General features: G+C 38.9%; 1 protein-coding gene across 8 annotated transcripts in view; it reads left to right on the top strand.

Moving 5' to 3' along the window:
- The window catches only part of LOC111875288, a 65,594-nt gene that overhangs the window by 1,418 nt on the left and 39,056 nt on the right, over positions 1-25,120 (top strand). For all 8 annotated transcript variants that reach the window (XM_033755775.1, XM_033755774.1, XM_033755771.1 and 5 more), the window contains 2 exons: positions 13,477-13,625; positions 17,198-17,295. In XM_033755775.1, coding sequence (XP_033611666.1) covers positions 13,477-13,625; positions 17,198-17,295 — 247 coding nt within the window. The remainder of the gene's footprint in view (positions 1-13,476; positions 13,626-17,197; positions 17,296-25,120) is intronic.

The raw sequence follows: 25,120 nt of genomic DNA on the forward strand, positions 1-25,120 counted from the left end.
TAAATAATTTACTGTAGAGTTTTTCAGTTTAAGAATTTTGTAAAATAATCATATGTGGCATTTGAATTTTTCAGAGGTGAACATGGATATAATGATAGTATCTTTTTAAGTGTGCTGTTTTGAAATGTTTTTTTGCCAGTTAGCTACTTCACCACAGAAATCTTGCTTTAGAAAGTGGTACAACTGTTGTCTTTGAATAAGATGGATCTGATGAGTGTGGACCTTCCAATGATATGCTCATTAACTTTACCATTTATGAGTAAAGTTTGATGTTTTTTCCTTCAATTGAATTAATTGAATGGATGAGGTAGTGTTTTGGGGCTGTCTCGTGATCTGGCAAGGCTAATTTTCAAAGGCCAGGGCTTAGTTATGTGCATGTCAGAATTATCTGTGGGTCTTTCTGGCACCACATGATGTCATGAGGTTGAAGTTGTATAAAATTGCCAAGTCTAAGTGGGTCAGTTCCACGTTTGGCAGTGTACCAAGTAATTGTTCTTTCATTTGATTTGTTTCATTCTGGTCCATCACACTAACAATTATAAATACAAACTACTCTGTCCAATGTGACATATAAGGTTTTACTACATGAAAACTTATCTCCCTTACATGTTTCGGTGTGATTTGCGTGTTGAGATACGACATAAGGATGACAAATCCTGAACAGTTTTAATACTTTTAATATTTAAAATTTATCAATATATATGACGAATATATATTTTAGTTATTTTAGTATAAAGACAACAGGGCATGCAATGAAGTAGTTCGACGTACATCAAAAAGCACCTGAAGATGGCACTTTAGTGCTGAAACATGTAGTGCAAGAGAGAAGAGTAAGGTGAATAAATGTGTGCACTGTAAGACGGTCAGAATAAATCATGGACATTAAGAACCTCCTCATCAAGATAGACAGGCAGCACAAAATCTGCCCCATACAAGAAGGACGATAGGAGTACGGACATGAACCTACGTTGTTTAAATTTTTAATTATTGACAATAAAGGTTTTTTAAATAACATCTAGAAACTTTTAAAAACTTTACAATACCAGGAAGCAGCTGTGCTTGTGAAATGTTCGACTTTATGCGTACTGTGCATTATAGGATATAAGTGTATGTATTTTAAATCAAAACACCTATCGTGATGGTAGTTTCCAGTTTATAATGATGTTCCCTCAGAAGATGGTCTCTAAGGACCGAAACATGTAAGGGAGATAAGTTTTCACGTAGTAAAAACTTATATGTCACATTGGACGGAGTGGTTTGTATTTATAATTGTTCCTTCATTTACTTAAGTCCATAGATCCTTACATGATTGGAAAACCAGTGGATATAGAAATAGTCAAAGACAACAGGACAAATCCCATCAATTATATAAATAAAAATTAATTATATTTAATGCATAGTAGTTACACATATTATCCAAGACAAATCACAATGAGTAAATCATTCGAACAGTTATAAAATATATATGTAAAAGAATGCAACATACTAATATGACACAAGACTACAATAATGAAACACAAAAACATCCTACTAGGCATCCAGTGTATAACAGACCAAGATTGTTAGTTAATATTGAAGTTAAAATATTCCTCCAATGAGTAAAATGAATTTAAGAGTAGAAATCTTTTTAAAGCAAATCTAAATTGTTTCATATTATGAGCTAAGTTCTTTATGCTAGAAGGAAGATTATTAAAAACTTTGATTCCAAAATAGTATGTTCCTTTTTGAAATACAGTTACATTACATACTGGATAATGGAAATTGTTGTTATGTCTTGTATCAATGCTATGAATATCAGAGTTAGATTTAAATTGTTCCCTGTGTCTTACCATAAATAGAGAGAAAATATGTACTGTGATTGGAAGGGCAAAATTTCAGTTTCTTAAACAATTCCCTGCAAGGGTCTCTACTTGTAGAGTTAGTAATAGTTATAATTACCCTTTTCTGTAGCCTAAAAATATAAATACTGTGGGGAGAATTGCCTCAGAAAATTATACCATAGGTCATAACAGAATGAAAATATGAGAAATAAATCATTCTTATTGTTTCCTGTGACATATAAAGTTTGAGAGCCATGATTGCATAACAGGCCAAACTTAATTTGGACATTAGCCAGTCCATATGCCCTTTCCATGTCAACATATTGTTGATAATTAATCCAAGAAATTTGGTACTAGTAGATTTAGCATTCTGATTGATACCGTAGTCAATGTGCATATCTAATGGATAACTATTCTTAGTCAAAAATTGTATACAGTATGTTTTATTGAAATTTAGTGTCAATAAATTAGCTTTAAACCAATCATTTATGTTTTTGAATGTTTGAATAATATTGTTTTCATAATCTAAAGGGCTGGAATTCGTGATAATTATGCTGATAATTATCTGCAAAAAAGACCAGGTTTGTATTGACTAATTATATTGTTTGTCAAGTCATTTATACAGTATGTCCACAAAGTCCCTTTGGAGTTTTGGAAAAATTTGGTGCACAAACAAATTGAGCTAGCCACATGCAGTTTGCGGCAGACCACAGTGAAACTCCGGAAGTTTTTTACTGACCTCAGTAAACCTCGATGTGGGCTCCCTTGGTAGCACGGAGAATGTCCTCACGATATTCGAGCTCTTGACGTGTTCTGTGGAGCATGTCCGCTGGAATAGCCAAGATGGCATTCCTTATACGGGTCTTCAGGCCATCAAGTCCTTTAACTGGTGTTTGAAACACACTGCTCTTGACATAACCCCACAGGAAAAAATCCAGTGGTGTTATGTCTGGTGAATGCAGATGCCAAGGCATTCTCTGCCAATCCATCTTCCTGGAAATGTTCTGTCTAGGAACGTGCGTACCGGTAGACCCCAATGAGGTGGAGCATCATCTTGTTGCAGAATGATGTATGGCTGTACGTGCTCAATTTGTGGTACCGTGTACAGTTGCAGCATGTCTAGGTAGGTGTACATGTTGATCGTCTGCTCATGAAAGAAAAGGGTCCAATAACCTGGTCATGCATTACACCACACCACACGTTCACTTTCGGACTATCACGTATTTATTCCCTAACAACATGTGGGTTTTCAGTGCCCCGTACGTGCACATGATGCCTGTGAACTTTACCCGAGGCATGAAATGTTGCCTCGTCTGTGAACATGATTTTTTCAAGAAGGCCACATCAAAGTAAATGCGGTCGAGCATTTCTTCTGCAAAATTTTGACATGCCATGTCATCAGCAGGTTTCAACTGTTGCACTAACTGAGCATTGTATGCACACAACCTCAACCTCTTATGTAGCCCTTTGTGTATTGTTGAATGTGGGAGTAACAATTCATGTGAAGCTTGATGTGTGGATTTTGTAGGGCTTTGTACAAACGATTCACAGATTCTTTCCACACATTCATCGCTTACATCCTGGTTACCACTTCTCTTGCTCATGGATGCTCCCAGTTTCTAGGAAGCACCGTTTCCAGTCTCTTATTGCTTTGTCACTTGGAGGTTGCATATTGAACTGTGTGCGGTAATTTCATTGAGTCTAGGTGACTGAATTTGTCTCAAAAAGCCATCCTGCACAATGTGCATGTTCCTTGCATAGTCATCATTTCGCAAACAACTGACTGAGAAACATAAATAAGGCCACTTATGCCATCTGCTGCAAACCGCATGTGGCTAGCTCAATTTTTTGTGTGCCACAATTTTTCAAAACCCTGAAGGGACTTGGTGGACACACTGTATATAGAAGAAAGAATACAGGACCCAGTATTGATCCCTGGGGAACACCATTATTAACTTTGCCCCATCTAGAATGAATATGCCAGTTATTGATTACAACCCTTTGGTACCTGGATTTGAGATAGGATTTTATAAATGAAATGATTACCAACTATTCCATAAAATTCTAATTTAGACAGTAAAATGTCATGATTGACACAGTCAGAAGCTTTCTCCAAATCGCAGAAAATGCCAACTAATATTTTGTTATCCAGTGCATTTAATATATTGTGACATGCTGAGCTATGGATGACGCCCCCCCCCCACCCCCCGCCAGCCGTGATGCGCCGAGCGAAGCCGAAGCGAGCCGATGTTAGCCGAGTCCTAGCATCCTGGTCGCTAGGCAACGCGAGTCAACAGCGGTGACGTCACCAAGTAGTAACAGTGGTTACTTCTGGACAGCGTGGCTAGCAACAAGGCACCAGACGACAATTGTCCGATCAAGGCTACATAAGGAGCAGCGAAGGCTATTTAAAGTCAGTTTTGTACTGAGTCAGTCAGTGAGTCCTGGAGCTACCTACGAGTCAGTCCTCGAGCTACCTCCGAGTTAGTTACGAATTAGCCAGCAACCAGTCAGTTGTGGCATTTGGAGTGTACTAATTGTGATACTGCAGATAGCAGTAGTTCTAAAACTATAACTTGTGTGATTGTATGAGCGAGTGTGAAATAAAATTCGCTATACCAAATACATCGTGAAGTTATTTGTCGCGTTATACGAGCGATACACGACAATATCATTAATTTTTGTGAGGCCATTTCTGTGGATGAATTACTCCTAAATCCATATTCTTCATCTGCTGATACGTTGTTACTCATTATATTGTGACGTGGATGGCGCAACGGGAAGTAGGGGTCACGTGAACTCTGCGGTCTCGCGAGTGACGTCACATACCCCCAATCCTTCCACCAGTATGCAACGCTCGGTGGGCGCCCCCCTCCCCCGCGGTGACATAGCAAAGGAGCGGCTGTGTTGTTACCAAGGGATGCAGCAGGAGACAACACTCGACAGCGTCGCTAGCAACACCAGTAAACACAGCGTCATGCAACAGGGAAGCCCGTGCAACGAGTGTTGCTGGGCAATCGGTAAACATGGCATCAGGCAACAGCGGTACCAATCATGTAACTGTTTTCTGTGTTGTCCGTGCTGAGGCCAAATAAGGAGTAGCGAACACTGTTCAGTCAGTAGTGAGTGATTAGTTAGTGAGTAATGAGGATTGAGCCATTTACGAGTGAATGACATTGACTGCAGCAGAAGAAGTAATTGTGATACTGCAGATGGCAGTAATTGTGAGATTGTAAATTGTGTGATTGTAAGAGCGAGTGGAATAAATTCGCTATATTCAATACGGCGTGAAGTTATTTGTCACGTGACCTACCCAACATGTGACAATATGTTAGTGCAGTCTTGCATATATAACGTTTTCAACAACTTTTGAAAACGATGTCAGTAGTAATATAGGTCTGTAGTTAGTCATATTAGTTTTTTCTCTGTTTTTAAATAATGATTTTATTTCTGAATATTTCAGCCAAGTTGGGAAGACACCAGTTGAAAGAGAGCTGTCACAAATATAAGTTAATGGGGAGCTAATGAAAGGCATGCTGATTTTTAAAATTCTAACTGGGATTTCATCATACTCATTAGAATTTTTTGATTTTAAATTTCTTTAGTAGAGGTATGGTTGAGTTAAATTTTGGGGAAGGGAATTGTGAAAGCTTGAGACAGATAATTTGAATATTTGTCAGTATCCGAGTCTGTAATGTGGCCAGCATTTGCATTATTAGTATTGATCTTGTCAGCTATAATTAGAAAATAATTATTTAAAGAATCTGTAATCATTAGATGATTTTCAGTTAATTTACCATCAATGAGTAAAAACTTTATACTTGCATTATTAAGTTTTCTACCTATGCCTGATTTAATAATGCTCATGGTTGTTTTCGTTTTGTTACTAGAATTAGAAACCTATTATAATCAAAACTTTTAGCTGTTTTAAAAACATTTGCCAAAATTTTTCAGTATGTTTTATAATAATATTTTATATCTTGATCATTACAATTCCTAAGAGTTAAATAGAGCCCTCTTTTATGCTGACATGAAATCTTTATACCACCTGTCATCCAAGGATTATTTTTGGCTTTAATCTTAACTTTTTTTTTTTGAAAGTTAGAGTAGAATATTCTTAGATAAGTATTAAGAAAGAAAAAAGATCTAAAAGTTTGTGACAATGGTACATTGGTACAAGTGTCATGTTTTTGGACATTATCGATCTTTTGTCTATATCTAAAAACTGACCTATTTATTTTTCAAAACACAACGTTCTATCTCCAGAGATAGGGGCTAGCTCTGTCTGTTGGGTCCATCTGTAGGTTTTAGCAGAAGATGGAGACAGAATCCAGTCTCCAAAATGCTGTTTTAAAAACAAACAGGACGATTTTTTGATATGGACAAGACAATGGATAATGTCCAAAAACATAATACTTGTATTAAGAAAGGGGTTGCATTTTGTGTGAACATCTTGGTCAATGAAAATATTGTCCCAAGATTTTTAACTTTATAGAATCAAAAAATTATTCATTGTGGACTTACTAAATTTCCTTACTAATTGGGTGCAGCTGATATTGTGTTTGTAAGTTAATATGTGGTGCAATCCAAAAGTTCCCGAAATCTGAATTTTGGGTGCGTATGGTTATGTGTACATCGAAATACCGCTAGGTGTCTCCCCACACACCCTTCTTGAATCAGTGTGGCAAGCGGTGTCGAGTTGAGTGCTTGGGTTTATTGTTGGTGAATGTATTTCCATTGTTGTGTTTCTGTGAGTTTGCGGTTTTGCGATGGCTGACCTGAGAGAACAGCATGTCTGTATAAAGTTTTGTTTTAAACTTGGGAAAACCACTGCAGAAACGCACCAAATTTTGACGCAAGCTTTTGGTGACAATGGTTTAGGCCAGACACAAACTTACGACTGGTATAAGCGTTTTAAAAATAGCCAAACATCGACTGATGATGACGATTGTTGGGGACGGCCATCAACTGGCACCACACCAGAAAATGTCACGAAAGTTAGGGATCTGATTCTGGAAGATCATTGACTGACCAGCCAAGACCTCCGTAACACCTTGGGACTAAATTATGGTGCATGTCAACGAATTTTGTCAGAGGAACTGAACATGAGGATTGCGGCAAAGTTTATGCCACGACTGCTGCAAAATGAACAGAAGCAGCATCACTTGAAAGTCTGCAGAGAACTTCAACAACAGCTTCAAGAGGATCCAAACTTTCTTTCGAAGGTTGTCACTGATGATGAAAGTTGGGTTTATGGCTACGACCCTGAAAGTAAGCAGCAATCACAGTGGAAGAGCCCTTCTTCACCTCAGACAAAAAAAGCTTGACAAGTCAAGAGCAACATTAAGTCCATGTTGATCTTTTTTTTTTTTTTGTGTTGATGGGATTGTTCATAAAGAATTTGTCCCTCCTGGTCAGACAGTCAATAAAAAGTTCTGTCGCAATGTTCTAAGGCGTTTGAGGGAGGATATGAGGAGAAAACGTCCAGAGAAGTGGCGCACGAACGACTGGGCACTCCATGTCAACGCACGACCACATACGGCTTACATTGTGCAGGAATTTTGTGCTAAAAACAAGATGGCAGTTATTCCCCACCCACCGTACTCACCAGACTTAGCTTCATGCGACTTCTTTCTCTTCCCCAAGATGAAAATCAAGTTGAAGGGGTGAAGATTTGATACAGGTGAGGAAATTCAAGTGGAAACACAGACGGTACTAAACACCCTAACAAAAAAGACTTCCAGGATGCATTTCAAAAGTGGCAGAAATGCTGGGATCGGTGTATGTGCTCCCGAGGGGACTACTTTGAAGGTGATGGTGCAGAATAAGATCCAGGTAAGACGTAATAGTTTTTATTAATATATTTCGGGAACTTGAATGCCCCACATATTATGTATAGAAGCTGGCCATCATCATGAAGACAGACCATTAACAAACGGACTCGTGGCATAATTTCCGGTTCTCTTAAGATCATTAAAAATATTATAAATTGCAGAGATTGAGTTATTTTGGATTGTAGTAGGTACAGGATTTTAGTACATAAGAGGATTGTATCAGCAGTTAAGAGGGTAGAGTTTGTTTGTGATAGGATGTCATATATAAATACTAAAAGGTTGCTGGTGTGATATCGTTATGAATGTTCACGCCCCAACAGAAGATAAAATTGACGACATAAAGGACAGGTTCTATGAAGAACTACAACATGTATTTGATAAATTTCTTAAGTACCCTCTGAAAATTTTGTTAGGAGATTTCATTGCCAAAGTAGGAAGTGAAGACATTTTCAAACCAGCGAATTGGACTGAGGGTTTGCATAAAAATAGTAAAGATAATGGAGTTAGAGTAGTAAACTTTGCCACATCGAATAATCTTACTGTCAAAAGTACAATGTTCCCACATCCTAACATGCATAAATTTACTTAGACATCTCCTGATGGGAAGATACACAATAAAATTGACCATATCTTGATAGATAAGAGACGACACTCAAGTATACTTGACGTCTGATCAATCAGGGCAGCAGATTGTGATACTAACCACTACCTGGTGGTGGCAAAGGTTAGGGAAAGACTGGCAGTGAGCAAACAAACAATGCACAGAGTTCATATGTAGAGGTTCAATCTCAAGAAATTAAATGAGGTAGAGGATAAAGAGCCGTATTGTGTTGAAATCTCAAATAGGTTGGCAGCTTTGGAAAACTTGGAAACTGAGGTGGACGTTAATAAAGCTTGGGAAACTGTTAGAGAGAATATCAACATTTTTTCCAAGAGAGTCTAGGTTATTATGAACTGAAGAAGCATAAGCCATGGTTTGATGAAGGATGCTCAGAATTATTAGACCAAAGAAAACAAGCCAAATTGCAATGGTTGCAGGATCAAAATGAAATAAATTGGGATAATCTGAACAGTATAAGATGTGAAACCAGCAGGCATTTCAGGAAAAAAATAGAGGGAATATCTGAAAGACAATATTGATGAGCTTGCAATGAACAGTAAGAACAAGATCATTAGAGACCTGTTAGAGGAATAAATTACTTTAAGAGGTGTTACAAACCTAGCATAACCTAGTGAAGGATGAGAATGGTGATCTGCTTGCAGATTCCCACAGTATTTTCAATAGGTGGAAGAACTACTTCTCTCAGTTATTAAATGTACATAGGGTCTGTGATGTTAGGCAGGCAGAAATCCACATAGTTGAGCCGTTAGTACCTGATCCTAGCCTTTTTAAGGTTGAAAGTGCTGTTACAATATTGAAAAGGCATAAATCGCAAGGTAGTGATCAAATTCTGGCAGAACTTATTCAAGCAGAAGGTGAAATATTACGTTCTGAGATCCATAAGCTAATTACTTCTATTTGGCATAATGAAGAATTCCCTGATCTATTGTACCAGTTCACAAGAAGGGTGATAAAACTGACTGTAGTAATTATCGGGGGATACTGCTATCAACTTCATACATAATTTTATCCAATATTCTTCTCTCAAGGTTAGTTAGTTATTGGAGAGGGTGGGTTTCCCCATGCACTTAGACCAGTATTGGTCCATTGTGCTTCCCTCTATGATATTCTACCAGTCTCTATACCCTACCAATATCGGTGCGTACCATCAGTCCCGACCGTGCCAGCGAGTTTGGCCTCTACTGGCTTGGCGGTATCTATAATGCTTCCCCCATCTATCAGAGGCGTTAGAGACTACTGTTGGGCGCGAAATGTCCTTGAATTTGGCTGTGTCACCTCCTTTGGAGACATGATGTTCTTTTACGTGCCGTAAAGCTACGACACGGGACCCACGGCTTAAAGTCCCTCCCAGAGGACTGGTTCCCTGAATTTTTCCGTCCTTAAAAATTCCATGACCTCTGCCGGGTTTGAACCCGCGTACCACGACTCATGGGTGGGAATGTTACCTCTAGAGTACAGAGGCCGCTTTCTCTCAAGGTTAAGTCCATACATAGGTGAAATTATTGGGGATCATCAGTGTGGGTTTCGATGTAACAGATCAACTACAGATCAGATCTTTTGCATTTGTCAGATATTGGAGAAAAATGGGAGTACAGTGAGACAGTACATCAGCTATTCAAAAACTTCAAGAAAGCGTATGATTCAGTTAGGAAGGAAGTATTGTACAATAATCTGATAAAAGTTTGGGAAAACCAGGAAACTGGTTAGGTTGATTAAAATGTTTTTAAACGAAATATATAGTAAAGTCCATGTAGGTAAACATTTGTCTGATAAATTTCCTATCCAGAATGGTCTAAAACAAGGAGATGTTTTATCGCCACTCCTTTATAACGTTGCTTTGGCATATGCCATTAGGAATGTCCAGGAAAACTAGGTGGGACTGAAATTAAACGGGACACATCAGTTGTTGGTCTATGCCGATGATGTGAATCTACTGGGTGATAATATAGATACCATAATGAAAAGCACACAAACTGTGATTGACACAAGTAAGGAGGTTGGTCTTGAAGTAAACAGAGAGAGAACTAAGTATATGTTGCTGTCTCATCACCAAAATGCAGAGCAAAATCATGACATAAAAATAGGAAACAGATGTTTTGAAAATGTGGAACAGTTGAGGTATTTGGGAACAACGGTAACAAATCAGTACCTGATACATACAACCATCATTGATATTTTGTTGAAATACCAAATAATAGATTATTATAGATATGTTGACGATATTTTAATCATTTATAATTCCCATATAACTAACATTGAAAATATATTGCATGAATTCAACAATATTCACCCTAATATCAAATTTACAATAGAAAAATAAATAAATAATAAGCTCAGTTTCTTAGATTTATCCATCGGAAAAACATGCAAAAACCTACAACTAGGAATCTATCGAAAACCTACAACTACTGATCTAATCATCCACAATGATTCATGCCACGCATTTGAACAAAAAAAAGCTGCTATAAACTTTCTCATGTTATATTTTAGCGTCCTGTTGCACTGATTTAAGTCCATGATTTATTTTATCCGTCTTCTAGTGCATACATTCATCTATCCCCTCTTCTCACTCGCACTACATGTTTCGGCACAAAAGTGCCATCTTCAGGTGCTGATCCAATCCACGACAAACTAGTTCATTGCATGCCTTGTCTATACATACTAAAATAACTAAAATATATATTTATCATATATACTGATAAATGTTAAGTGTTAAAATATTAAAATTGTACAGGATATTTCATTCCTACGTCGTGTTTCATTACGCGAGTCACTTCTATCATCTTCTGTTGGAGCACTCTTTCACTATCGTGTATTGTGCTCTGTGTTGCGTCTTGCTCCTGTGACTGCGTGTGTTATACNACAATTTTAATATTTTAACACTTAACATTTATCAGTATATATGATAAATATATATTTTAGTTATTTTAGTATGTATAGACAAGGCATGCAATGAACTAGTTTGTCGTGGATTGGATCAGCACCTGAAGATGGCACTTTTGTGCCGAAACATGTAGTGCGAGTGAGAAGAGGGGATTGATGAATGTATGCACTAGAAGACGGATAAAATAAATCATGGACATAAACTTTCTCATTAATCGAGTGAATCAACATCCCCTTTCACATAACAATATAGAAACATAGAAGAAAACATTGTTAGAACTATTCTAAATAATAATAACTACCAACTAAATACCATACAACTAACACATAAACCCTCCACAAAAAATACTACACAGTAAAGTAAATGGACTGTCTTTACTTATTTCGGCCATGAAATCAAATCAGTTACTAAACTTATCAAGAATACTGAAGTTGGTATGTCATATAAGACAAAAAACCAATATAAAACATCTGTTGAAAATAAATTATGACAAAAATGATATGTATAATCTTAGTGGGGTTTACCAACTACAGTGTTCTGACTGTCCATTAAAATATATAGGACAGACCAGACGTACCTTTAAGATAAGATTCAGGGAACACATACGAGACATAAAGAATAATGGACAAAGCTCCAGATTTGCTTAACATATACAATCGACACCACACATGAATATAGTATGATAGACAAAACATTGGAGGTTCTATATATTGACAAGAAAGGCTGAACTTTGGATACATATGAAAGATTTCACATTTACGAAATCAGCAAACTAAATTTGCAACTGAATGATAATTTTACCAAAATGTTTAACCCTATATATGATGTAATAATTGATACATACAAAACATAATATACAGTTATACCCCCTTCCCCCTACCACCACTTCTGCATACAGCTTATCTCTACCTCCCCCCTCCCTCCCTTGCATTGACTTTAATCTTACATCACCAAATCAGTCGTCGTTTACATTCCCTACAGGACGGACAATACTTTGTAAGATGAGGCACCGACTAAATAGTAAGTATATACACTATATCTTCAATACCAAAATTAGTTGTCGATTATAACAAAATTTAATACTGTTACTTTCATATTTTCAGATTTACATTAATTTACTACATCTAAATCATGAGCCTCCTATACAATTTTATATACACAAAATATAGAATATTCCAATTTATCTGTGGGAATGCAACAAAATTACAAAACCAATGACTGACTCGATGATGTAAAACATCAATCAAAGAATTTTATTCTTGTTTTATACTGTAACTTTTGTTTTATATAATCTAATTTATTGTATTTTTACGTCAAGTATTTTATATAATTAATATATTGTATCCAATTTTACTAGTACTGCGGTTCAGTGGTGTATATATGTTAACCATGTATTTGCCTGATGATGGCTATTAATAGCCGAAACTAGGCACTGATCGTTGTAATAAAGAAGTTGTAAATCAAAACCTGATTCAGGAGGAAGTTGAGAGGAGATTGAACTACCATTCTGTCCAGAACCTTTTGTCTTCTTGTCTGCTGTCCAAAAGGATAAAAATTGGAATTTACAAGACTATAATTTTGCCTGTGGTTCTGTATGGGTGTGAAACTTGGTTTCTGACATTAAGAGAGGAACATAGACTGAGGTTGTTTGAGAATGTGTTGAGAAGAATATTTGGACCGAAGAGAGACGAAGTGACAGATGGTTGGAGAAAACTGCATAATGAGGAGCTTCATAACTTTTACGCCTCTCCAAGTATAATTAGAATGATCAAGCTGCAGAGGATGGGGTGGGCAGGACATGTAGCACAAATGGGGGAAACAAGACTGCATATAGGATATTGGTGGGAGAGTCAGAAGGAAAGAGACCACTGGAAAGACCAAGGCGTAGGTGGGTGGACAATGTTTAAATGGATCTTAGAGAGATAGGATGGAATGGTATGGATTGGATTGATCTGGCTCAGGATAGGGACCAGTGGAGGGCTCTTGTGAACATGATAGTTAACCTTTGGGTTCCATAAAATGCTGGGAAATCCTTGAGTAACTGCAGAATTGGCTGCTCCTCAAGAAAGGCTCAGCCCCATGAGTAAGTAAGTTAGTAAGTAGGAAAGTAGACTGTACTAGAGAGGTTAAGAGAAGATAACAAGGTGTCTAATTGTTTTTTCCTATTACTGTCAACAAGATAATTTATGTTTATATGGGCACATATAATGAATTCTAAATTAGTATTGTATAGGGATTTTCCATAAAGAGAGGCTCAGAATGAAAGAGTTTGTGGACCACTGTCACTGACAGAATGTTTTGTTCCTTTTCCCCTAGATGAAGCCTTCGGAACATGGATTGCCAGCTTCTGGTGCTGAGAAAAAGATCCCCCGTCCACCCAATGGATATATAATTTTTGGGAGAGAATGGCGGAAGAAGCTGGCAACATTATATCCCACAGAAGGAAATACACAGATCAGCGTACGGTAAGCGGCATCTTTCACTACTGATACAAATGATTTGGAGGCAAGATAGCTGAATCGGTATAGTGATGGGTTGTGGGCTGGATATCTGGGGCTCAATTCTGGGCAGAGATGACAGATTTTTCTCCACACCCTGACTGGCTCTGGGGCCCACCAGTGTCTCCTATCCAGTGGGTACTGGGGACTATTTCCCCAGGAGGGAAAGCTGCTGCTGCATGAAGCTGACCAACCACTCACCTCTATCTAGTGCAAGGGTCAACAGTGGTGGAACAATTCCTCCATTCCCCCATGTCTTCATGGCCTTAGATTTTAGATAAGCACAGGAACAAATTTATCTTTATTATAAATTATTGTGGTGATACAGAATTAATGTATTTTTGAAGTGGTTCCAGATGCAGAGAATTTTAAAACAGCAAGGAAAGTAATTAACTGAAATCCACTGTTAATTCATATCAGTTGCTTGTTGAGTCATCTGAGAATAAGTTGCAGGAGAAACTTTGGTGTAGATTATATTAAGTCAAGTAAGAGTGGAAGCACTGTATTCCATAATGTACTGCACAAAATTTCGAATGGTTATCCTTCTATTTTATTAAAATTACTTAAGGTGTTTATATAATGTTTAATTGGCATCTGGTGATAACACATGAAAAAATTCCATATATGACCTTAAATGAACTTTATTATGGGAGTAATCTGGCTGAGAATCTGAACTTGCACATTAATTTTTTGTGAAAGTCTCCATATTCTCTCTCCCTCCCTCCCTTTTTATTCTTCCAAAATCTGTCCAGCTGTTCAGATGCTGATATTAGGTCGCAAGTATTCAGACCTTCAACAAATTTATGCCAAGACTTCTGATATATTTTATCTTATGAATATTGTACAGATCTCGAGTTGCATGGAATGAGACAGCAACAATTTTTTCTGTTTAACTATTTGTGTATCTGAAGAAATGCACTGAACATAACTTGTGTGTTTAATTTTTTCTACACTTTTTGCTTATGCCATCTCTTGAACCGATAGTTGTTTAAATAGTCGTCCTTGAGATGGGCACAGAAATGCATATAGGTATTCATGTAAATTGTCTGTTATTTTCTGTTGGATTTCATCCAACATTGTTATTGAATGGCAATGTTTTTTGAAAATATTATGCATCAAACTAAAGGGTCATTCACAGATGGAAAGACATGACCTTCATGTAAGTCATCTAAACAGTATAATGACATAATCAGAATCAGATGAATTTTCAAGCCTGTATGACTGCCACCCTTATTATTCTTATACCATGAATACATTCCCTGACGTGTTTAATATGTGATATATTTCACAAAATGAAAGCTAAGTTGTCCCTGTGCTTAATTAAGCACCACACCAAGTAGACTGTGAAAAAGAATGTGGATATTTCCACACGTTCTTAATAGTGACAAAACATATGGAAGCATGTTCAGCTTCACCCCTATGGAAAGAGCCCCTGATAAACAAGTCAGTCTGGACATGTGGAAAAGAGAATACCTACTGATCCTGTCAGGAATTGAACCCGGATTCCTCAGTCATCCAGCCCCTAGCCCAGTCAATATTAATGTCTGAGCTATCCCTGCTCCGACATTTGTGATAGGAGAATTAAACTAATTTCTGACTACATTAAATGCCATCTTTGTAGCAAAGGGTGGTCACAAGGTCTTGCTACCCTGAGAGAAAACGGGGCTGTGTAAAGGAGATTGTTGCATGGTAGCGTTATGGAAACACTAATTAATGACTTCCAAGAACCACTTGGTGTTGCTTCTACTTGGGACACCCTTGAAATGGTCCAACAATGTCCCATGCAGTATGGTGGAGTAGTACTCTCTGTTCTGAGAATGAAGGTGCACAAGGGTACCTACCAAATTACTGAATGCCTCTGTCCTATATTAATGAGTGTTGTTACATTTTATTTATTATTCACAATATTACAATTATACTATATGATAAAAGCCAATACATAATTTTCTTTACTATAAATAATGAGAGTATATGACCACCCTCGTCCTATAATAAACAAACATGAAAAACAGTGACTTATCAGTAATCTCAATGAACGCATAGGGAGACTAGTCATATTATGAATGGTTCAATGAAAGAGCACTAAATTCGCCAACACGCGCTGGTCACTCGGTCGGTATAGTTCACTTCGGACTAAAGCCACAGAGTTTGATTTCGAGTTTCTTCAATGAAAGAGCTGACAGCAAGTGTAGGAGGGACTTTGGAACTGAATATGTTATTTCTGCTCCCTATATTATGCGAGTTCATACATTCCACTCACCAAGCACATGTTGAACCATTTTCTGCAATCACGTAACACCTTGTAGCCTCCCACCTACTGTATGAGTGAGGCTACGTCATACCTTGTATAGGCAAATCAGAGGGAGAAAATGTGTGAATAGGTCTGAAAATCCAATCGATGTACGAATAATTGAAGTACGTTAAAATAGAATTCAGCAGCTTTCTAATGATGTCATAATGGTCTACATCGCTGATGATGCTACCTTGTTCCTATAGTAAAAACTCCATGGCCTGTAGTCTGCAAGCGACCTGTATCAACTGAGCGACTGCCACTTGTCAACGAAGTTAGTGCCAACTTTTGCGGATAGAGGGTATCACGTGGTCAGCACTGCAGATCCCCACGGCCGTTAATCTTAGTTACCCAGACCGGAGCTGCTATTTTCTTGAAATAGCTCAGTTGTCCTCATGAGGCTGAGTTAACCCTGGTCCAGACCCACTACTTCTCAGAAATTCTGGTAGCACCTGGAATCGAACCTGGGACCTCTGGATCTGTAGCCAGGAACTCTGACCACTAGACCACAGAGGCGGTGTGTTCATATAGTAGACAGAGCCTATATTGATGCCACAGATTGAAGTCCCACGGATCGAACCTCTCCTCATCTCCTTCCAGCTGGCTATGCTTCCCCCTCTGCCATAATTGCCTGCACTCCCCTTTGATTGTCTGAACATTCTGTTCACAAGAATGTTAGTGGTGATAACAATATGATGACTTTTACTAGCTACAAGGTTCTTTGGTTGACATAGGCCACAGGAGGATGGATGGTTCCATGAAAGAGCACTAACTTCTCCAACAAGCGGCAGTCACTTGACATAAGCAACAGGAGGATGGATGGTTCAATGAAAGAGCACTCGCTTTGCCGACAAGCGGCGGTCGCTCGGTTGGTATTTGGTTTTACGTTTGTTCAATGAAAGAGCTACAAGGTCCTCTGGTTGACATAGGCCACAGGAGGATGGAGGGGAATATAACATTGGGATAAAGGGGGAAGATTTGAGTGCTGTCAAAGAAGAGGGCCCATTTGAAACATGTAAAATTCTTGGAAGAAATAAGTATTTGGTCATGAGCCATGATGGGTCCTGAAACAAAGAATAATTCCGCTGGCGAGGGTCAACAGTAGATTACTTCACCTCATTGCACTGCAGTCATCCATACCATCCATAGAACTTCTTTCTGTAGTACCAGTGAAGATGTTCTTGCACCAACCCTCACAACCTCGTAGAATCTGACTAGTTTTACAAGTGTTTCCTTTCATGATTTTCAGACTTGGTAATATGTGGCATTCTTTAACAGAAGAGGAAAAGCAAAAATACCTCGATCTGGGGCGACACACAGCTCTAGAACACAGGCTGCGATATCCTGGTAAGTGATTTGCCTCAATATTCTGTAAGTCTCATCATGTGTAATGTAAGCTTTCATTCTCTTAAATTCCTCTGCTTTCTGCTGTATTCCTCTCTAGGCCTATATTGTAGAATGATGCATCGAGGACCACTTTTAACGCCATATCCAACTAATAATGTGCATAAATATGCTGTACTACACTTAACATATCTACATCAAAATGTCAATATTCAGAGAACAGACACGGTACACTGAGACAGAAGAATTGCCATTCCTTTGTTATGATCTGTGTACATTCATGCAAGGTGCCAATGTCAACAGTTCATTTCTATGTTAACATCAAGTTTCATAATTATTTATAAGTCTAATGCCTGCAAAACTTTCTTTGTATAGAGAGAAAGAATCAGGCATTGAATTTCTCTTGGATAGCCCAAATTATGCAAGACACAAGAAAGTGATGTGCACAGTGAATCTTGAAATTTCCATCCCTAAGGTTTTTCGGCAGTTACTTGCCAATGAATTTAATTATGATTGTTATTGCAGAAGGTTAGTTTGTTATGATTATTACTTATCATTTTCATTGTTCAGATTTTATGTACCATGATCAAATCAAGGATGATGAGATGGGAAGGGCTTGTAGCACACATGAGTGAAAAGAGGAGTCAGTCTAGGATTTGTTGGTAAAGCCAGAAAGGAAGAGACCACTAGGAAGACAGCAATATCTGTGGGAGGATAATATTAAAATGGATCTTAGAGAGATAGAATGGAGTGGTATGGACTGGTCTGATATGGGTCAGAATAGGGATAAACAAAAGGCTCTTATGGACACTGTAATGAACCTTTGGGTTCCATGAAATGTTTGGAAATTGTTGAGTGGCTGAGTGACTGGCCACTTGGCAAGAAGGACTCCTCTCCAATATCAGAATACTCGATTATCAGGTCGAGATTCAAAGCAGAATAACAAATGAGATTGATCAACAGTTTTGGTATCAGGTGGCAGCATATAACACTGCAAAGGAGATTTCTGACTTGAAGCTACCTGAATCACTTCAAGGGAATGTTTGTACAGGTATTTGAGGTCTCAAAGTGCTGAAAGTAAGTGTTATGACACAGTAAATGTTTGTGATAACAGCTGATTGATTATATCACTGGTATATTAGACATAGTCCGTTCATATATATATACCTAACATGCTGGGAGTTTCCTGTACTCCCATTTTCAGGCAATTGTCATTATACATGGTCTGTCCTAAAAGAAACTGAACTTTCTTTTTAAAACATTTATTGTTAAGCTTACAACTTAATATGACTTGTCTCCTTCAAAGTACTCCCCTCTTCTGTCTACACACCGCTTCCAGTATTTTTTCCAGTTCTGGAATGCATCCTGGAACGCATTTTGTGGGATAGTGCATAGGTCCCATAGCAAATTTTCTTCTAGCTCTTCTGTCGTCTGAAATTGGCGACCTTTCAGAGTGGATTTCAACTTTGGGAACAAAACAGTCAGCAGGGGTCAAATCTGGAGAGTAGGGTAGTTGGGGAATGACAGTCGTCTCATGTATGGCCAAAAATTTAGGAGTGACATGTGAGGAGGTGCGTTATTGTGGTGCAACATCCAGGTCTTCTTTCTCCACCCCTCAGGCCTCCTCCTTCACCGCCTCACCCAAACGCTTCGTAACCTCCAAGTAAAACTGTCCATTGACTGACCACGTGGAACAAACTCACGATGAACGACGTCCTTCCCATCAACGATCAACAACACCTACCTTCACATTGACTCTGACATGCTTTTTTTGGTTCCAGTGACGATTTTCCTACCACTGCCATGCTTGAGGTTTTGTTTTGATATTGTACCCATACACATACGTTTCATCACCTGTTACCACATATTTTTGCTTTTTGCTCATCTGTCAAAAGATGTGGCACAAATATGCAGCAACATGATGCCTCTCCAGCTTTTAGTCAATTGTGTGGCACGAACTTTTACTGATGCATACTTCTTCAGAAACTTCATGGACAGTTAGGCGGCGATTTTCACGAATCACAGCACATACTTTCTGAACATAATCATCGTCTGTTGATGTGGAAGGCTGTCCAGGTTTGGAATTGTCTTTGGTGGACGTTCTGCCTGATTTGAAACGTTCGTACCATTCGTAACATTGTGTACAGCCTAAACAATCCTCTCCATAAGCTTGCTTCAACATCTGAAAAATCTCTGTAAAAGTTTTTGCCAATTTGAAAGAGAATATCACGCAAACATGTTACTCTTCAAGGTCCTCTATGTTTCAACTTGCAACAATCCCAAAAGGCACAAGAGACAGGTTCACTCTACTGCATGTACTCGATGACTAATTGACATGGCATGATTGGGCAGGTGTCACATTAAAGCTTAAGGTCACCGCTACACAGCGCCACTGTTGCGAGTCACCTATGTTGGCTTCATTGGTGCCCTATCTAACAAGTTCCGTTTCTTTTTGGACAGACCACGTAGGCCTACTGGCACATCTGTTATTAACCCAGTTTCTTTTCTTGGGGAAAAAGGAGGTCTGTCATATCTCCATGCTGTCTGTGTGTGTCCCAGTTCGAGTACTGAACCAGTCACATGACACACACAAGAGAGATAAGACATGTTTACAGAATTTTAGCTGGGAAACCTAAAGCAGAGGGACCACTTGAGAGACAAGCTCTGGTGATGGCATTAATGAATTCATGGTCTCATGAGATGTGGGGAATATTTTGGCTAGCTGATTTACTACCCGCTTATCGAGAAGGCTCTTCCGTGCCATAGCCGAGACATTTGTTGCCTTCAGAACTTGTGACCCGGGTTTGATTGAAGGTCAGGTCACATTGGATGGATTTGTGGTGGACAACGTGGTACTGGGGTGGATTTTCTCGTGTACTTCTGTTCCTCCTGCCTGTTTGTTCTCTCATCTGCTCGATATTCATAAATAATCCAATCCATGCTTTGTAGTCTTGATATTGACAATGTCATTAAGTAATCAATTTAGAAAAGAAAGGCTGTGTTCCATGAAGATGTAAGATACGTAGTTTAGAACCTCATGGTATTAAACATGGGTAAAGGGAAGATGCATGAATTTTGGAACTTCTGCTTGCTTTATAAACATGTAATACTTAACAAAATAAATTTCTATAAAATTATTAATTTTTGAGAAGACATTTGTATGTTGGTATGATTGTATCTGTTTTGTGTGCTGCATGTTACTGAACAAAATTAAACACAAATATCAAAATTTCTTAAAAGTTAAAAATCCACTGCATATTTAGAAGTTTGTGCTTGCTTTCGAGCAGTAGTGTGACGAAAATTACTAAGAAACTTGATCCCATCTGCATGAACAGGTCTTTGGGAAGCTTAATGGATCTGTCACCTGCTGTGGAGTGCTCTGACAAGAGCTGGTTGTTGTAAACCTATGGGACAGAATAGTTTCATGCAGGGGACTAGATCTCAATTTCTGGCAGGGCAGGAATTGTTCTTTCTGCTGCCACATCCACATTTGCCAGCTGCTCCACCCAGTGTACTCTAACCACTGGATACCAAAGGTGATTTCCTCAACTACCCATCACCGTCTAATGCCAAGGTTAATAATGTGTTCATATACCTACATAGCTTGGTGCTTAATTAAGCAGAGGATGAACTAACGTTTCCTGTAATGTAAATATTACTTGCATAATTTACGAACTTTCAGTGATTGAGTGATGATAGGCTGGGTTTGGATTGGTAATTGGGTTTATTGGACACGTCAATAGACACAACTCGTGATTGCACTTTACAAATTGCTGTCACACAGACTAGTGTTCTCTGTCATGTTCCCCTTCCTCTTGTGTTCCCGAGCTGACCCTGGGATTAGCTACTGCAACACTGCTCCCCACAGTTCTTCCATTTTTGCATGCACACATTGCTTAGCGATGGCTCTGGTATTGTCTCATGCTTACACCGTGGTTGCCTAGCAACAGGTGTGTTTTCAGAGATGTTCACTAGCAGTGGCTGTCTTTCCTGGCTTTAAAATTCTGACTGTCAGCAGGCATGCTACAACACTTTCTTCAATAGCCATAAACCTGTCTGCTCCCAATACCTTACAATTCAGCTCAGTACAGACTGGCCTAAAGCCAGTAAATTTAAAATACTGTCTTGTTAACAGGAATGGTCTGATTCAAAGTTGTGAGTTACAGTGTTATGCACTGGACATGGAGTATCTCATTTTGAACAGTTTATGTAAATTTAGTAAGTAATAGAAACATTTCTAACATATTTTGCGTGCATTTTAATAACCAGTTAATCAGCGTTACAGATTTTGCATGGACTTATTCGAAGTCTAATACATGTTTAGTGTAAACATATTCTTATCAGATTGTTGGTGTTGGACATTTGTCAGATTTTACTCTGTCTGTTCCTTGAATACTGTTCTGATTCTTTTTTGTCCTTGTGCAGCTCAGTCAATATCCACTAGATTTATATGTTTTTTCTTCCTGCTTTACTTCAAAACATGTTTTGGTATAACCAGCCATCATCATAAATACAGGGTGTGTTCAAGGAGTCTTCTCTGCTTTCTTTTTGATATCGCAGATGCTTCTAGATGTTTCATTCAGGTTATGTTATATCCTGCCTTCGTATCTAAGCACATGTTTGGTTTATGTTTGTTGAGTATGTTGTGGTTGGTTCTGCGTGTTTCCCCGTATATTTTCTGCCCTTTTCGACTTCATAGCCATCATCTGAGCTGTGTTCCTCTACCTGTTGGATGGGAGGAAATTTTCCAGGCGACTATAAATTTTATGCTGGCATCCAAATCTTAGTTACTTACTTACTTACTTACTTACTTACTTACTTACTTACTTACTTACTTACTCACTTACTTATTTACTTATGGAGCTGAGCCCTTCTTGAAGAGAAACCAAATCTGCAGCTACTCAAGAATTTCCCAGCATTTTATAGAACCCAAAGGTTCATTACCTTGTACACAAGAGCCCTCCCCTGGTCCCTATCCTGAGCCAGATCCATCTAATCCATACCATTCCATCCTGTCTCTCTAAGGTCTATTTTAATATTGTTCACCCACCTACGTCTTGGTCTTCCCAGTGTTCTCTTTCTTTCTGGCTTTTCCACATTCATGCTACATGCCCTGCCCACCTCATCCTCCTTGACTTGATCATTCTAATTATACTTGGAGAAGAATAAAAGTTATGAAGCTCCTCATTAAGCAGTTTTCTTCACCCTCCTGTCAATTCATCCCTCTTTGGTCCAAATATTCTCCCCAAATACCCTGTTCTCAAACACTCTCAGTCTCTGTTTCTCCCTTAATGTTAGAGACCAAGTTTCACACCCATACAGAACCACAGGCAAAATTATAGTTTTGTATGTTCTGATTTTTATGTTTTTAGACAGCAGATGAGAAAACAAAAGGTTCTGGATTAAATGGTAGCAAGCATTACCCTAGTTCAGTCTCCTTAATTTCCTCCTGAATTGGGTTTTGAGTTATCATCATCATTCCCAAATATCTGAACTGTGCCACATTTTCAAAACATCTGTTTCCTATCTTTATGTCATAATTTTGCCCTGAATTTTTTTGATGAGACAGCAACATTTACTTATTTTTTTCTGTGTTTACTTCTAGACCAGGGTCTATGCAGCAAGCCGGAAGGTTGTGGGTTCAAGTCCCGATGAGGTCATTGGATTTTTTTCAGTTGACCTAATCCTTCCAGCTACACTAGGCCCTGGGGTTTACTCAGCGTCTAACACAAATGAGTACCAGGAATTAATTAAATAATTTTCCTGGGGAGTAAAGCGTGCCCGGCGCATAAGGCTGACAGCCTTGCCGCCATCTTTGAGCCGATTGTCTAGATAGTGTGGGATACTCAATGTCTCACAACCCTATGGGCCTTCACGGCCTGTTGGAGGGATAGCTTTACTTCTAGACCAACCTCCTTACTTGCATCAATTAAAGTTTGTGTGCTTTTCTTTATGGTATCTACATTTGTATATTATCACCCAGTAGATTCACATCATTGCCATAGACCAACAGCTGATATGTCCCATTTAATTTCAGTCTCACCTTGTTTTCCTGGACATTCCTAATGGCATATTCTAAAGCAAAGTTATAAAGGAGTGGCGATAAAGCATCTTGTCTTAGACCATTCTGGATAGGAAATTTTTCAGACAAATGTATATCTATATGGACTTTACTATACGTTTCGTTTAAATACATTTTAATCAGCTTAACTAGTTTCATGGGTATCCCACATTCTATCAGAATATTGTACAGTACTTCCCTCCTAACTGAATCATAGGCTTTCTTGAAGTCTTTGAATAGCTGATGTACTGTCTCATTGTACTCCCATTTTTTTCTCCAATATCTGATGAATGCAAAAAATCTGATCAATCTCCCTCAGCCTGTGTTCCTCTCTTAATGTCAGAAACCAAGTTTCACACCCATACAGAACCACAGGTAAAATTATAGTTTTGTAAATTCCTATTTTTATCCTTTTGGACAGCAGACAAGAAGACAGAAGGTTCTGGACTGAATGGTAGCTAGCATTACCCGAGTTCAATCTCCTCTCAGTTTCCTCCTGAATCAGGTTTTGATTTACAACTTCTTTATTACAACCGTCACAACACAAATAATATGAATCAGTGCCTAATTTCGGCTCTGCTACATGTTTCAGCTATTAATAGCCATCATCAGGCAAATGCATGGTTAACATACTACTCTGTCCAAAAAGTATCCGACCTTGGGCCGGAGAGAAAAAGTGCTGTATCTGGTTGATTACAATACCTAATCACCTTCAAAGAAGGTCCCTTGTGACTCCTCACACTTATCCCAGCTGTCCTTCCATCGCTGGAATCAGTTCTGGATGGCTTCTTTTGGAATGGTGTGCAGCTGCGCCATCGCGTTCTGTATAATGTTCTCGCAGCTGTCAAAATGGCAGCCTTTTAGCAGTGTCTTCAATCTCGGGAACAGCCAGAAATCACAAGGAGCCATGTCAGGAGAGTAGGGTGCCTGGGAACCTGTGGAATGCCATGCTTGGGCAGGAAACCCTGGATGAGGTGCGATGAATGAGCTGGGGCGTTGTCATGATGCAGCTGTGAGTTGCGTGCGTCCCACAGCTCCGGTCTCTTGCGCCGAACTTCATCACGAAGATGGTGGAGGACTTCTTGGTAGTACTCCTTATTGACAGTCTGGCCTAGTGGTGCGTACTCATGCACAACACCCCGGTTATCGAAAAAAACAGTCAGTATCACCTTCACATTGCTCGGAACCTGTCGTGCTCTTTTGGGCCTCGGGGATGTTGGATGCTTCCATTGTGATGCCTGGACCTTAGTTTCCAGGTCATATCCGTACACCCATGACTCGTCACCAGTGATCACAGTCTTCAGGAACTCAGGATCCCTGTTGACGCACTCCAGCATGTCCTGCGCGACCTCAAGACAGAGTTGTTGCTGCTCCGGTGAAAGCAGCTTGGGCACAAATCTTGCCTCCACTCTTCGCATGCCCAGATCCTCAGTTAAGATTGTGTTTGCAGAACCTCTTCTGATCCCAACCACATCAGCAACTATACGGATGGCCAAACGACGGTCCTCCATAATCAGTGTCCACACTTTTTCAATGACATCAGCATTTTGGCTTGTTGACAGTCTCCCGGAACGCTGCTCACTGTCCGCCGATGTACGGCCATGTTTAAAGCAGTTGAACCACTCTTTAATTTGAGTGACCTCCATTACATCATTGCCGAAAGCCTGCTGAATTTTGCGAATTGTTTCCGCTTGGGTATCCCCAAGTTTCTGACGAAACTTAATGCAGTATCACTGCTCCAAGCATTTTGTCCTCTTGAGCGACACG

This window comes from Cryptotermes secundus, unplaced genomic scaffold (genome assembly GCF_002891405.2).
Source record: "Cryptotermes secundus unplaced genomic scaffold, Csec_1.0 scaffold1406, whole genome shotgun sequence".
Classification (NCBI taxonomy): domain Eukaryota; kingdom Metazoa; phylum Arthropoda; class Insecta; order Blattodea; family Kalotermitidae; genus Cryptotermes; species Cryptotermes secundus.